The sequence below is a fragment of the Geotrypetes seraphini genome, chromosome 18 (genome assembly GCF_902459505.1).
Source record: "Geotrypetes seraphini chromosome 18, aGeoSer1.1, whole genome shotgun sequence".
NCBI classification, from domain to species: Eukaryota; Metazoa; Chordata; class Amphibia; order Gymnophiona; family Dermophiidae; genus Geotrypetes; species Geotrypetes seraphini.
Window position 1 is genome coordinate 28,114,185 of NC_047101.1, and position 16,767 is coordinate 28,130,951.

The 16,767-nt window shown below is 35.2% G+C and overlaps 1 protein-coding gene across 2 annotated transcripts in view; it reads right to left on the reverse strand.

Annotated features, from left to right (window-relative positions):
* The window catches only part of LCP2 (lymphocyte cytosolic protein 2), a 200,844-nt gene that overhangs the window by 57,293 nt on the left and 126,784 nt on the right, over window positions 1-16,767 (reverse strand). Inside the window, exons 12-13 of one of the 2 annotated variants that reach the window (XM_033927609.1) lie at window positions 9,618-9,637; window positions 6,344-6,442 (exon numbers count right to left, since the gene is read on the reverse strand). The exons of the other annotated variant lie outside the window; for it this stretch is intronic. Coding sequence (XP_033783500.1) covers window positions 6,344-6,442; window positions 9,618-9,637 — 119 coding nt within the window. The remainder of the gene's footprint in view (window positions 1-6,343; window positions 6,443-9,617; window positions 9,638-16,767) is intronic. 2 annotated transcript variants of the gene reach the window in all.

Here is a 16,767-nt window from a genome sequence, read left to right on the forward strand (position 1 = left end):
TTTCATTTTTTCCAACTACTGTATGAAATTTGGCTATTTTTTACTGTTTCAATTTGTTTTTTTTATTTATTAGAGAGAACAATTCACTGATATAGACATATTGAGAGACTATAAGTAATCTCCACAGACCTCAGAGCATCTGCTGCTTCTTATTACAAGAATCCTCATTAAGACTGGATAAAAGGGTCTTAAAATCTGAGAAGCATATGGCTTATATGGATATTCAGAATTAATTTAAACTGAAACCACAAGATTTCATCAATCTTACAATAGATGAACAATATTCGCTTTGGAACACTTCAACAAAATCTCTAATAGACCTACTTGCTCCCCCCCAGGAAAGATCATCAAAACTACAACCAAAAAAGAAACCATGGTTTAACGACAAACTTACCCTGCTCCATCGACAACTCTGTTCTACTGAGCACAAATGGCATACTAGCCGATCGAATAATTCTCTTCTATTATATAAAGAAAGGGCCACTCTTTACAAACTCGCCATACAACAAGCCAAAAAAGAATACTATTCAAAATCCATAATTACAGCTCATAATTCCTCCGCACTCTTCAGTATAGTTCAATCATTATCCCCTTACTCCAACAAGAAACTACCCCCACTATCCACACAACCACCAGCTTCTGAGCTTGCACTCTTTTTTGACAATAAAATTAAGATCTACTCTCACCTCAGACAATCCATCCATACCCCCCCCCCCCCAAGGTACCCCAGATGAGTCAACTCTTCTACCTTTCAATACCTGTACCAACTTCAAACCTCTGTCTCTGGATAACCTTCTCAAAGTTCTTCAATCTATAAACACACCAAATAACCCACAGAGAGTATTCCCCCTTTGCTACTGAAAATTTTTTTTCCCTTCTTCGGACCGTTTCTCTTGGAAATGGTAACAAAAAGTCTCTCAGACAATCATGTCCCTAAAGCTTGGAAATCCGTTCTTGTTCTTCCAAAATTAAAGAACCAAAACTCAGACCCAACATCGTCAGCAAATTTCCATCCTATAGCTAATCTCCCTCTTATCACAAAACTAACAGAGAAAATCATTTATAATCAACTTGCCGAATTTATTGAAAAAAACAATGCTCTGCATCCACACCAAACTGGCTTTCGCTCTTCTTATTCCACTGAACTATCACTATTAGGTCTTATTTCAACTGTAAACTATTTTCTAGACCACCAAAAATCTGCTCTCCTTATTTCTTTAGACCTGTCCGCAGCTTTCGATACCACTTTCTCCTCATCAACCGACTCAGAGACTGCGGTCTTACAGGTTCTGCCCTATAGCAAAAATACCATTCATAGCTAAAATGACTGAAAAAATAGTATTTAACCAAGTTTCTGAATTTTTTGAGAAAACGAGAGCACTACATCCACATCAAACGGGATTCCGACAGCACTGCTCTACTGAGCATTCTCTAATAGGACTAACTTCTTCTATCCTATATTTTTGGGATCAGCATAAATCGGTTCTCCTTATAACCTTAGATTTATCTTCAGCGTTCGATACGATTGATCATTATCTGCTCTTAAGCAGATTAGAATCCTTGGGAATCTCAGAAGTTGTTCTACAATGGTTTCAATCTTACTTTAATGAAAGATCCTCTAAAGTAATATTCAACGGATCATCAGCAAACTTAACACCAACAAATTTTGGGATTCCGCAGGGATCAATCCTATCCTCATTACTGTTTAATGCATTTATGGCGCCACTATTAACTCTTAGTCAGTCACTGGATTTTATACCCTTTGCTTACGCTGATGATGTACAACTTCTGTACCCTGTAGACACGAGTTCAGCTGTAAATATCACAGAAATTAATGAGAAACTATCTAAAATAGCTAGGTGGCTACATGATAATAAATTATCCCTGAATACATCCAAAACAGAAACTATGCTCTTTCCATGTAGGGAGGGACAGAAACTAGGAACCAATATAATTATGAACACAATTAACTTCAAAACAGTTACAAAGGTGAAGATTCTTGGAGTCATATTAGATCAAAAGCTTAGTTATCATGAGCAAGTTAGTTCACTAGTAAGAACATGTTTCTATAGGCTAAGAATGATCAGATCTGGACGAAGCAGCATTAAACACATTAATACACTCACTAGTAATATCAAAAATTGACTATTGCAATGCCCTTTATAAAGGGGCTGCTTTAAAAGAGATACGCAGAATACAAATGCTTCAAAACACTGCTATAAAACTAGGAGTAATCTTAGACGGACACCTATCCCTATCCACCCACATATCCCAAGTAGTCTCTACTTCCTTCTACTACCTCTGCCAACTGAGAAGGATCAAACCCTACATCTCCACACCTGACCTAGCCCAACTCCTCTACGCATATATCCTCTCCAGAATGGATTACTGCAACTCCCTATTTAATGGAATAATCAAAAAAGATCTCAAGCGCCTCCAACAGGTCCAAAATGCAGCTATCCGCCTCCTACACAGCCTCAACTACCATGATCCCATCTCCCCAGCACTCCACGCTGAACACTGGCTCCCAATTAGCCAACGCTGTGCATTCAAGGCCCTGGCAATAGCACACAAAAGAATTTATGCCACCACCCCCTCCTACATAAAATCCAAGCTACCCATCTACATCCCCACCCGCACCCTCCGCTCAGAAATGGAGATACGCCTATGCATTCCTCCCAGAAGGTCCCTCCTCTCAGAAACCGCCCGCAAACGCTCCTACAGCCACTTCATTCCCCAACTCTGGAACTAACTCCCCCCTCAATTCAGACTACAGAACTCACTAATGACATTCCGGAAAATGGTAAAGACCCTCCTCTTCAACTAAAGGTCACCCTCAGTCTACACCCAACCCCCTTAAACCCCACCTCTACCCTTCTTTTTCCATTCTAATCTTCTGCCTAAATTTCTGTATAGTCCACTCTCAGCCTATGCTCAAATAACTTGTATATAAACTAAACTACTTATATTTAACTTCTGTTCTTAATTTGCTGTATAGTCCCTATATCTAAATTGCTGCACAGTCTCGTATGTCCAAGTATTTAAATCTACTGTATAATCTTGTATGTCCAATTCACTCCATTGTGAATGTTTACTTGTAAACCGTTCTGAGCTACTGGGAGGACGGGATAAAAATCTAAATAAATAAATAAAATAAATAATTAAGAAAAAGAAAAAATTTGATCATTTTACACCGCTCCTAAAGGAAGAACACTGGCTACCAGTAAACTACAGAATCACTTACAAAATAGCTTTACACACACATAAAACACTTATTAATAAAGCTCCCATATTTTTAGAAAGATATCTAATACCATATTTCCCCATAAAATCCTTAAAGATCTGAAGACAAAGCCCTGCTAGTAGTACCTTCCTTAAAAGTTATATATTCTAAGAAAAATATAATCTTTTCAGTCACAGCTCCACAAATTTGGAATTCACTTCCACTCAATATAAGAGAAGAAAAATCACTTAGCAAGTTTAAAAGTCTCCTAAAGAGCTGGCTATTCAAGGACGCTTTCCAATAGATTTGTCATAGCTTATAATAGTTTCAGGAAGACGATCTAATAGAATCAAGCGGGTATTTGTTCCCAAACCTTTTGTGACTTAACCCTCCCCTTGTTTTATCTTCACTTTTAATTTTTTTTTTTTTTTTTAGAATTGTATTTATGCTAATTGTTGTTAACCCCTTCCCTCCTTACATGTACTATTGTACTAGTAATGAATGTTATGTTTGTTGGTTTTTAATATTTTACATAATTTTGGAACTTGTATAAATCGCATTGGATTTGGACTATGCGAGGAATCAAAGAAACTAAATAAACTTGAAACTTGAAACTTATGGTTTATCTCATATTTTAATGAACGAAGTTTCAGAGTTCATTCGAAAAAGGAAACCTCTCTTCCTATAGCTCAAACCTACGGTGTCCCACAGAGTTCTATTCTATCTCCCCTGTTATTCAATATCTTCATGTCTCCCCTTCTTACTCTAGCCCAGTCTATAGGCTTCACAATCTACGCTTATGCAGATGACATTCAATTACTCCACCCAGTTGATACCTCAAACATCATGGAAATTCAAGCAATCAACAATAAACTAGACAAAATAAGTGACTGGCTCCACGCAAATAAACTCTCCTTAAATATCAACAAATCATGTGCTTTACTTTTCCCTAGCAAAAAGAATGAAACAATTACTGGAAAGATCCTCATTAAAACTCATCCGGTAAAAATGGAAACCAAAATAAAATTGGAGTTACCATAGACAAGGATCTAACCTTTCATGATCAAATCAGTTCAGTAGTAAAAACCTGTTTCTATAAACTTCGGCTTATATGTTCCCTACCCTCTATCCTCGACACTGAAGCAATTACTACTGTAGTTTATTCTCTCATCTCTCATCTTGATTATTGCAACTCTCATTACAACGGAATCCCTCAAAAAGAACTACGACGGCTACAATTTATACAAAACATGACCATAAAACTTATATACAAGTTAGGGAAATATGATCATGTCATCCCTCTTCTGAAAGAAGCTCACTGGCTACCCTTAACACATCGCATCACATACAAAACAATCATGCTAGTTTTCAAAATCAAACTTTCCCATCAACCTCCCTTTCTAGATAAGCTTCTTATCCCTTTTTGCCCCTCACGGACACTCAGATCTGCTGATCAGAACTTGCTTCCGTTCCTTCAATCAAGGAAAACCAATTTTTCTGTAGTTGCCCCTACTTTATGGAACACACTGCCATCTCAAATCCGCCACGAGAAATCTATCGATAAATTTAAGACCAAATTAAAAACATTCTTATTTCAAGATGCGTTCTCTTACTCTTGAATATAACCTATTCTTAAACACGCCAACCGCTTTCAATAAGCGATCCCATCCCTAATGTTTTATCCTTTCCCTTTTCATTTCCTTTCCTTTTTTTTTTTAAACTTCTAATAATGTAACTTTTCCCTTTACCTTCTTTTCAAACCTCACTGTCTAGTATGTCTAGTCAAAGTCTCAATGTTCACGTCCCCACTCTAAATATTACTATTATTAGTATTACTTGAAACTTGGATGCAGAAAATTAACATACCCCTCCTTTTACAAAACCATGGAAGTGGATTTTAGTGCAGGCCGGTGTGCTGCTCCCGACACTCATAGGAGCAGCGCAGAGCATTCAGAATTCAGCTTCCATGGTTTTCTAAAGGGGGGGATGATGGGGGTTATATTTGAACTTTGATTCTAATATGTAATATTGTATTTTGTTGAATCTGTTTATATTTTGTAATACTTTGTGTTATGGGATGCAGTATTTTCTTTTCCTGGAGAAAACTACAAATAAATTTATGTCGCCTCTTATGCAGCAACTCTGAAGCAGTTTTGTTATGCTGAAACTTTTCCTGTCTTCAGCTGTGAAAGCTATTTCTTCAGATGCTGGAGGGAGCTCAAATACACACACCGGTGGACTCTTCACTTAAAGGATCCATACATGTTGGAGGTGCATTCATTTAAGGAGATTCAAATAGAAGCTAGATGTGCATCTCTTATGAGAAGCTTAGAGTGATATGGGGACTAATACTATGCAAGGGCACACCTGGTGGGGCCTCCGCGTGTGCGGATCGCCGGACTTGATGGGCCTAGGGTCTGTTCCGGAGATGGCACTTCTTATGTTCTTAGAAGAGGGCCTACTCCATTGTAGGGCCCACAGAATGATGCATCATTGCCAAAACACTGTCAGTGTCGAGTCTACACTGTGCTCTATCAATAACGTGTATACTGAATAGTCCACTACTGAATGATCGACATTTTTTCCTCATGACTCTCTTATCAGGAAGTATTCACCATTCAGTAATAAACTCTCTATTATGCGCTTAGTAGAGGTGACATTAAAAATGTGGTTTTCTTAGGATTGAGAGTGTTCCATTCATAGAAGTCTTTGATCTGTGTCATCGTGAACTTTGTTATTTGGACTGGAAATGTTGGTGCTCATTGCTTTTCAGTCTTATCATCTGAACAGGTTTTTGCTTAGCCTTCCCTTCTTCTTTGCTGCTGGTATATGAATTGCTAAGATGACTGTTTAATGATTAACGTCCTCACTGCTGTCTTTGCTGGAGGTGCTTTCTGAACTGAACTTCCACCTTTTAGTTTAAGATTACCTGATCTGATTTTATTGAGGAATATTGTGAATGTTTGTTGGATTACATGTACAGGAACAGCAAGCTCAGGGGTGGGGGTGAGCAATAATGATTCAGTGGAGTAGCAAGCGTAGGAGGTGCTTGGAAAACACTGAAGTATCATCAGGCATCAGGAAGTGACATAGAAAGACTGTGCCATTCAACACTCTTACCTGCGTGGTCGACTCTCTACAAATGCATTATTTCTTTCAGTTGAAAGTGGAGGTCTTTGGATTCTAGTTGAATGGTCTACACACTTGTCAATGGAAGACCTAAAATGAAAAATAAAGACTTGAAACCGTGCTTTACTTCATGGGCCAGAGTAAAGGACTGTGCAGAACTGGGCCAGTGCACAAGTCAGTTTGTTGGTATAATTTTGAGATGACATATTTTGCCAAAAGATTTATATTTCTGCAAATTTAGAGGGGGGAGGGGAATTCTACAGAAAACCTACAATCATAAACTTCTGCAGAAATGTTTCTGTTTCTTGACACCATCACCAGGGCTGGATTTAGATGAAAAGAGGCCCTAGGCTATTCCACTTAAGAGGCCCTTTCACCTCCCATTTTTAAGTTTGTAAATTACATGAGAGATAATAAAATACATCATTACTGTGATATATATCAATTTGTTAAATGATATATCGGTTCCGATCCCGAAGCGTAGAATTTCTCCTTATTTTTGGTTCAGTGTTTTAGTGTTCACTGTTTTTAGAATAGTGTAATTTTAATTTTGCTAACAATTTGAATGTAGGCCCCTCTTGATCTTGAGGCCCTTGGCTGAAGCCTAGTTAGCCTATAGGAAAATCCAGCTCTGACCATCACTGATCTGTTAAAAGACCCTGAGGCTCATATGGACAGAATAATTTTAGCAACATTCATATATATCAGGACTGGGTCTTATTTTTAAACAAAGAAACCAGCGGAGAGTTAACTCTGCCCACCAATATCACTACCTACCTGCTAAAAGATGCTGACACAGCTGTAGGCTGCTCAGTGCTAGAAGGATTTGGGGCTCATAATCGAAACACATCTAAAAAGCCGCACAAGTCATCACTTGGATGATCTAAAAAAAAACAGGTCATCCAAGTGGGCCAACCTAGACTTAATCATTCTGCAGGGATAATCGAAAGTTAGATGAGATTGCCTAGACGGAACTTATACGTTGTGACTTAGACGATGTAAAGACATATACAGTATAAGTGCCCAAAAGGTATCCTTAGTGACTAGATAACCACCGCAGGGACAAAGTAAAGACCCACACACCACACTTTGTGTTCACTGACCCCGTTGCACCCCCACAAAGTTCAGAATAAAAACGTACAAACCTGCATCTGGAACATCAGCACTTGGCATAAGAAAGTCTAGTAGAGCTGCACAGGAGTGGCTTAAGTAGTCTGGGGGGTGGGCTAGTGAACCATAGAGAGGAGGATCCAGGCCCATAAGCCATTCTAACCACTACATCAATGGTGGAAAATGTGAGTCCATCATAAAAACCCAAACCCTACTGTACTGCCATATTGGTGCCACCTGTAGCCATAAGAGCTCCTGGGGTTGTAGATAGGTAGGTATAGTGGGTTTTAGGGGTGTTAGGGGGGTTCACCATGACCTATAAGGGAGGTGTGGTGAGATGTTTATGTTTATGGCAAGTGATTTGGTTTTTCTTTATACCTTTGAGATGTTTATGTGACACCCTTTTTGTGAAGTTCACAGCATTGCCCTGTAAGGTGCCCCACTGCTCTGTTGCCATGTCTGGGTGACCAGTCCATCGCAATGCTGGCCCCTCCCACGTCCAAAAGGTCTTGTTCTGGACGTTTCAGACTTGGACAATTTTTTGGTCGAGAATGTGGTATAACGATAGATGTAGTGGTGGTCTGGACGATCAATTGCCTGGACATATAGATAGACAATTTAAAAAATATATATATTTTGGACATTCTTTTTGAGAATGGATATTTTGCCGCTGCTGACTTTTGGCACCCTATATCCAAATCGGACTTAAACGTTTCTTTTGATTATGCCCCTCTTTGTCTCTAAGGGGAAGAGCCTCAAAACTAAAATGTGCCTTTAACGTGCTCGCTAAACCGATTCCAGTTGGTTTAGCGTGCATATATTTTAGCGGCAGATTATCAAATCGGCTTACCGTGGTCTTCTCCAAGTTTTCTAGCAGTCTCCGATACTGCCATGCAAATGTAGTACAACAAGGTTATGAGCACTCTCAGTGATTCTCTATAATCGCCGAGTGATTCCCTAACATCGTTGTGTCACATTTGCGGCCAAAATTTGGCAACAGGTCTGAGCTGTTGTAGCCTTACTTTCTGATCAGTGCCTGAGAGCTGATTGGCTCAGGCACTGACAGGAAAGTAAGGTTTGACAGCTTACACCCCCTCCCCTACACAAATTAAAAAAGAAAACCCAAATTAAAGATTGACAGGAGAGATGCCCATTCTCTCCTGCCACGTCACACAATCACCCGACACTGCTAGCCCCCCCACCCTCCAGGAGAGATGCCCATTCTCTCCCACTGTTACCCAACCCCCAACAACTCTTCCCGTGTCCCCGACTCTACACTTTCTCGCCTGTCACCCAAGCCCTGCAACAACTCCCCTGTGCCCCCATTGACCCCCCTCCCCTGCCCCTCCCTACCTCATTCAGGAAGTCTGGCTGGAGAGACATCTACAAAATTGCAGGCTTTCCCCTTCAAGGTGAAGGGCCTAAGGCTCTGATTGGCCCTGGTTATGAAGGGATCCTCTCTTTCTTTGCTGATGGATAACAGTTTTGGCTTTATCTTTCTTTACTCTCCTTGTTACATTAATATAGAAGCCTTTTTATTAATCTGGCCACTGTATGCTGGTTATAAGGCAGGCATATGATCCTTTGATTTACTTCAACTAATTACATTGTTATTCTTTTGCCGACAGGCAAATTAAGAGTCTTTTTAAAGACTAAAAGAAACGTATCATATGTTTGTGAATCCCCAATATTCATCTCCTCAGTTTTACATAATCAGACTCCTGAGGCAGGCCTTTTTAGGCCGAAACACGATCGTGTCAAGTCATTGTTATATTATCTAATAAAGGAGATCAAGCACCAACCAGTCACCTTCTTTGTTTGTTTCTTTGTCTTTAACTTTAACACAGAGCCATAAATGAAACTAATACAAAAAGACTTTTTCAAGGCCACACAAGAAATGGACTTAGAGTGGGCAAAAGACCCACATAAGAGTACGCTAAGCCCACGTATTACCACAATTTAGTAAAAGAGCCCCTATTCTGTCTACTTTTAGATTTCATTTTCTTTTTTTTTTTTATTATTATTATTATTTTTTATTATTCATTTTCTTAATATTCATTCCTATTTACTTAAAAAAAATGGATTATAACAAATCTAAAATTTCAATAAAAAAAAATATCAGTAAAAGAAAACCGTGTATTAAATATATTCTTACCTTGGTGGTGGTGGCATTGGCTGTAAAACAGTAACAAAATAAGGGTGAATAAAGGTCGTATAAAGATTTGCTCCGAGTTTAGGATACATAATCAGGTTCAAAATATATACCAGAGTTGATAGTCATGACAATTATTTTTTCTGTCGAAAATGTGACAACACTGGAAATCTAATCTATATGTTTGAAAGTGTGTGACATGTACAGTACTTCTTAATGTTGCCACCAGATGAGAGATGAGTGCAGGAGTCTCAGGCAGGGGAGAAACAAAAAAAATATGACATTTGAAATCATTGTTTATTAATAAAGAAATAATAAATGTTAGCTGTTTCACTAAACCAAGCATGTTTAACTGTTAAAATCTTTCAAAGCATTGTTATGGCGTTGTGCAACAGTTCTGGATGTTTCTTCTGTACTGCAGAAATGACTTGTAATATTATGCATTCACAATATGTCCTCAAGAACTGGATGACACACAAGACAACCTGGGAGACTACGTAGAAGGAATTTAACAGTTAAACAGTTTGTATTTGTACTGTCTTGCTCATGTTGTAATACTATATGCCATAATAAAATGATGATTTCAAATATTGTGTTGTTAGCTTCTCCCCTGAAACAAATGAATAGAAACGTAGAAAAACGTCATCAACGATGTGACATCATCTTTCACAAAACTTTATTAATCATTGTTTAATGCTATTCCATCAATACAAATTATAACACTCATACTCTGATGATTTATCCTTTTAAAATAATATTTTTCTTCTCTCTCTTGTAATCCCTACCCTGTCATACCTTAATGTTTCTTCCCATTTATGTTCTCTTTTCTCAAATATTGTAGTTCTTCCCTTTTTCCCTTTGATTTTCCAATCCTTCCCCCCTCCAAATTGGTTTGTCTCGTATGATTATGTTTATTACTTGTAGTTTGTTTCCTAATTAATATTTTAAACAACTTTTATTGTATAACGCTTTGAATTCTATGTAAAGCGTTTAATCAAATTTTAATAACCAATGATTTAAAAAAAAGAAAAATAAGGGGCACTATAATTGCGTATGTGGCTAAGTCCAACAAAGAAGCTAAAAGAGAAATAACTCTACTGATTTTAAACAGCCTTTGGAAATAGAAAGGGCGCACAGGATCCCATTAAAAAATATGGAAAATCAAGGCAGACCAAGTTAAGATACCAGCAAGCAATAGAAATTTTAAATGCTGCCAAGAAAGATAAAAATTTAAATTATAAAGGATCCAAAATATGGTTTTTGCCTGATTTTGCTAAAAACACAGCAAACAAAAGGAAGAAATTCCTTGACTTGAGATCTCAATTAAAGGAAAAAGGATATAAATATGGATTGTATTACCCAGCAAAAATGAGGGTATCTTCTGGGGATAAATCTTTGTATTTTGAAGATCCGGAAAAGCTAAAGACCTTTCTTTCAAAATCAGAACCTATATCATTTTAACATAATGAATGTTGAAATGAACAGAAAATATCAAGTCTGGTTTTGATGGATATTGTGCAAAAAATTTAATGTAAAACTATGAGACTTTGGAGTACTGAAGAAAGAAGAATATGAAATAAAGAACAGGAAATAAAATGAACAAAGGAAAAAGATAATAAAAAATATAAAGAAGTAATAGACAAGAAAGATGGACTGGAAACTCAAGAGACTAAACTTTAGACGAGTAAATGTTGGATGGCTGGAGTAAAGAGTGATCAGAAAGAAATAAAGAACTTGAATAATTAACAAAAGGAGAAAAGAGAAGAATGCACCAGATAATAATACAAATGGGTAAAAGAAGAAAGCAGAATGGATAAAAAAAGGATATTAAATAAAATGACAAATGACAGTCAAGAGACTAAAGGGAAGAAGGATATAGATAAGAAAACAATATGAAAGATCAGTTAATTTAATAAATTAACAAATGAAAAGTAATGAATGAAAGGATAACAAAAAGAAGAATGTAGAATGGACTAATCATAGACAAAAATGATCTATGACATTTAGATGCAAGTAAAAGAAAGGAAATGAAAATGAAAAATATACAAGAAAGATACATAATATGAAAATATTGATAATTGAAGGAGATGACTAAAAGATTAATTGTAAAGTTTGATTTTGTAATATTATAGTTTCAAAAGGATTGGATTTTAATTGGAAAAGAGGAAAATGTATAAAAAAAATTAATAATAATTAAAAAAATTAAAAATTTCATTTTTCAGAATGGAAAAAAAAATGTTGATATATAAATAGATGATAAAAATTATAAAATTGTAATCAACTTTTAAAGAAGTATATGAAGATATGGATATTTGTTTTTAGATATTAAAAGGATGAAAAGGATTGCTGGATTAGAGTGTATGAGATATAGGAAAAATAACACTACTTTATTAAATATATGTTTATGATAGAATTTTGTGGTATAAACTAAAATATTGGGGAAATATAATTTAAAGATTGGTGAGTAGATAAAGATACATTAATGGAATGTTAGGAATTAAATATGGTTAAAGTTACCAAAGGTTAAATAACCGATAGAGAATATAATTATTTTAAAATGGTAAAAAAAAAAAAAAAAATAAAGATTTTATGTTTAGAAGAGAGATATACTAAGATACACTGTGGAAGATTAATGAGTTTATTTTAAGAAATGATAAAGGGGATATTAATTAATATTGGTTGCCTGGGAGGGAGGGGGATGTTGGGGTTGCTGTTCTAATGTGTGTCCTTAAGCAGTCATTATATTGGGGGGGAAGGGTGGGAAAAAGATGGGTTTTAAAGGTATTACTAGAACGATTAAGGAAAAGATCAATAAGGGGTTGGATACCTCAGGGGTAAAAATGTGTATCATTGAGAAAAATTTTTTAGATCTTAAATATGAAGGAAGGAAGGAAGAAGATTATGATGAGAAGTTTAAAATATATAATGTCTTTTAAGATATTTTCTATTAATGTCAATGGCCTGAATCATGTAATCAAAAGAAAAAAGGTATTAGCATTTTTAAAAAAGCAAAACGCGGATGTTTATTGTTTGCAGGAAACTCATCTGAATATAAAGGAATCACAAAAACTAAAGGGTGGGTGGGTAAAGGAATGTTCTTTTGCTCCAGCAGCAGGTAAAAAAGCAGGGGTAGCAGTTCTTATAAATAAAAAATGTATGGCCAATTTTAAGGTAATAAATTCAGATCCACATGGAAGATGGATACATATTGATATAAGTATGGGAAATAATACCTTGACGTTGTTTAATATATATGCCCCTAATTCGAATCAATCAGAATTTTTTTTTTTTTTTAAATCTTTATTCCTTTTTATTTCTTTCAACAAGTGTACAGTATTATTACAATTAATTTACATAACACACTTGGCATTCTTAAACAATATTATTATACATGTTTTTAATCAGAATTTTTTAAAAAGTTGCAGGGTATGTTGTTACCACTGGCTGCTTCTAATTTAGTGGTAGCTGGAGATTTTAATGCTGTAATGGATCCATTATTGGATAAAAAACCAGGTAAAAGCATAAAATCTTTAGGTTTAGATAATTTGGCTCAATCATGTGATTTGAAGGATATATGGCGTATTCTTAATTTTAATGATCAGGAATTTTCATTTTGTGCACAGGTTCATAAATCATTTTCAAGAATAGATTATATTTTTATTTCATCACATAAGGTGCAACAAGTGATTAAAGCTTCCATAGATCCTATTATTATTTCGGATCATGCGGGAGTATGGATAGAATTACAATTAGATCAATTAGAGAATAGAAGACCTCTTTGGAGATTTGATAATGCATTGCTTGTGGATGACAAATTTTTGGAAAATTTTAAAACACAAATTAATGATTTCTTTCAAATGAATTTAGTGGAGGATACATCTATTGAAAATGTATGGGATGCATTTAAAGCAACTATGAGAGGTAATATTATATCATATTCAGCTTTTGTTAGGAAACAGATTAAAATGCAGTATATAGAGTTAGAAAAAGAAATTAAAATATTAGAAACTAAATTGGTAAGTAAATGGGAACATGAGGTTTTGCAAGCTCTTTTGAAAGCAAAAGGTAAATATAATGAATTAACTTCAAAAATGATAAGAAGAGATTTGTTTTCCAAGCAAACAATGTATTATGGAAATTCTAATAAGGCGGGAAGATTATTAGCGAATTATCTTAAAGCAAAAAAAAGAAAAACTAATATTAATGGGATAAAAGATGATAATGGTATAATAACAAATCAAACAGATATAATTTTAAAACAATTTCTAAAATTTTATAAGGACCTGTATTCTTCCGAGCCTTATTTGGAGAGACAAAAAGATGGTAAAATTTTTTTAGATTTAATTAATGGACCTAAGGTTCCTGATCATATAAAACGGAGTTTAGATGAACCTATATCATTAAAAGAATTAGAAACAGCATTGAGATCTCTTAAGAGTTGGATCCGCTCCAGGTGGTGATGGTTATACAGTAGAATTTTATAAAACATTTCAAAATGTCCTTTCCCCATTTTTACTAAATTTATATCAAACACAACTTATAAAAGGTGATATTAAAGGTACTATGGCTGAATCAGTAGTAATAGTTTTGCCTAAGCCAAATAAAGATCCTACTTTGGTTTCGAACTACAGGCCTATATCTTTAATAAATGTTGATAACAAACTTCTGGCGAAAATTTTGGCTTTGAGATTAGCCAAAGCTCTCCCACATATTATAGACACGCATCAGACTGGTTTTATTGCTAAAAGGCACTCCTCTAATAACTCTAGATTATTGTTTCATATGTTAAATTTATCAAAAAAAATGGATGAACCGGCTTTTACAGTTTCATTGGATGCAGAAAAAGCGTTTGATAAAGTAGAATGGAATTTTATGTATCAAGCTTTAGAATGGTTTGGTATAGGTTCTGGATTTATACAAATGGTAAAAACATTGTATAGCTTCCTGATTGCAAGATTAAGTATTAATAATATGATATCTGAAGGTTTTAAATTGCAAAGGGGAGTTAGACAAGGTTGTCCTTTATCTCCTTTGTTATTTGATGTTGTATTAGAACCCTTATTATTAGCAATACAGCAAGCAGGGGGGATACAGGGTATTCCATACTCTGATATGGAATATAAAGTTTCGGCATATGCGGATGATATTTTACTTTATTTGAGAAATCCAGAGTCTACCTTATCATGTCTATTATAATTAATTGATATGTTTGGTAAATTTTCAGGTTATAAAATTAACTGGAGTAAGTCGGAAATTATACCTTTAAATGTTCATTGTGTAAAAGGACTATTTGAAGATTTTCCGTTCATATGGAAGGAAGAAGGATTTAAATATCTTGGCATTCAAGTTAAAAATACAATTGAAGGTACCATAAAAGAGAATGAAAAATTTGTATTAAAAAAAGTTACGGAGTTGTGTGAGCAATGGAACCCTTTACATATTTCTTGGTGGGGGAGAGTTCAAACTATTAAAATGATGATCTTGCCTGTAGTTTGTTACCAAATGAGTATGATACCTATCTATTTTCAGGGGTCCTTTTATAAAAAGCTTAATAGCATTTTAACGAAATTTCTTTGGCTTGGTAAAATACCTAGAATAGCTTTAGTAACTTTGCAAAAATCAATTAAGGAGGGAGGGGTAAATTTTCCAAATTTTTATAGGTACCATCAAGCCTATATTCTACGTCAGGGTATGTATTGGATCCTCCCAGAACTTATAGATAATGCATCAGATTGGTTGTATTTGGAATGGCGCCTTATGTTTCCCCTAAATTTAGTTCATCTTCCAAGTATTAACATGCCTAGAAGATACAGAGAAAATAAGATATTAATGGATACTTGGAAAACGTTGAGGTTTATTAGTAAATTAACACCTATCCCAATAAACAAGTCAACTAATCAGTCTCTATGGATAAACTCCAAGATCAAAATTGGCGGAGCTCAAATCCTTTGGAAGAACTGGATTATTGCAGGCATTCGATCTCTAAATGATGTTATTTCAGAAGGTAAACTGCTGGAATTTTCACAATTGCAACATAGATTTGGTCTTAGTAAAAAACAAAGTTTTAAATGGTTGCAATTGAAGCAGGCCATTCAGGTTGGGTTCCCTGAATGGAAAACATTGAATAATCAATATAGTTTAGAGTTCTTATGCTTCCAAGCAGACTTCCTAGGGCATCAAGCCGCATTGTGGTATAAATTAATATCTGGATATTTGAATAAAAAACCAAAAAATGGTCTAAGAGACATTTGGAGCATTGAGATTAAGCATCAAATTACTGCATCTCAATGGCCACTAATTTGGTCTTGGAGAATGAGATGTACAGTGTCAGCATCTATGAGACAAACTTGGTTCTTTTTATTACATAGAGCTTTTTGGACCCCTACACGTTTGCAAAAATTAGATAGTTCTAAGTCCAATAAATGCTGGCACTGTAATCTGGAACCTGGGACGTTGGATCATTTACTGTATCATTGTCCCTACATTAAAAGTTTTTGGAATGCAATTTGGCCACAAATTAATAAATTGATGGAAAATCATGTAGCAATATCATATGATACAGTGTTATTTGGAATGATGATGAGAAAAAAAAGTCAAATTTCATCAGAAAATAATAAGCTTTTACTAGTCATGACAGGGGTTGCCATTCAGCATATAACTAATAACTGGAAAAATCATAGTAACCTTAATTATACATTTTGGTGGAATACAATTTTTCATATATTCAAAATGGAAAGAGCAATAGCAATACAAAGAGGGATATATCCTAAATTTATAAAAATATGGGGGCCATTGACAAAATATTGTAATGAATGAATAGTAGGATTTCTCTTCTTCTTTTCAATATCTTCTTTGTGACACACATGGAGGGGGGTAGTGAAAATAATTTTTACACAACATGTTATAATATGGTATACAATATGTATGGGGTGATTGGAAAGTACTTGAAGGGTGGGGGGAGGGAGAGGGGATAAAAATATCTTTAGAATATTATGTATTAGATATAAAAGTGATATTGTGTATTCATTAGTTGTAATTCAATATTTTGTGCACTTCATGTAAAATTTGAAAATGAATAAAAAATTTAAAAAAAAAAAAAAAAAAGAAATAACTTTACCGGAAGACAAATTGAAGGAAGCGGAACGTCTTCACA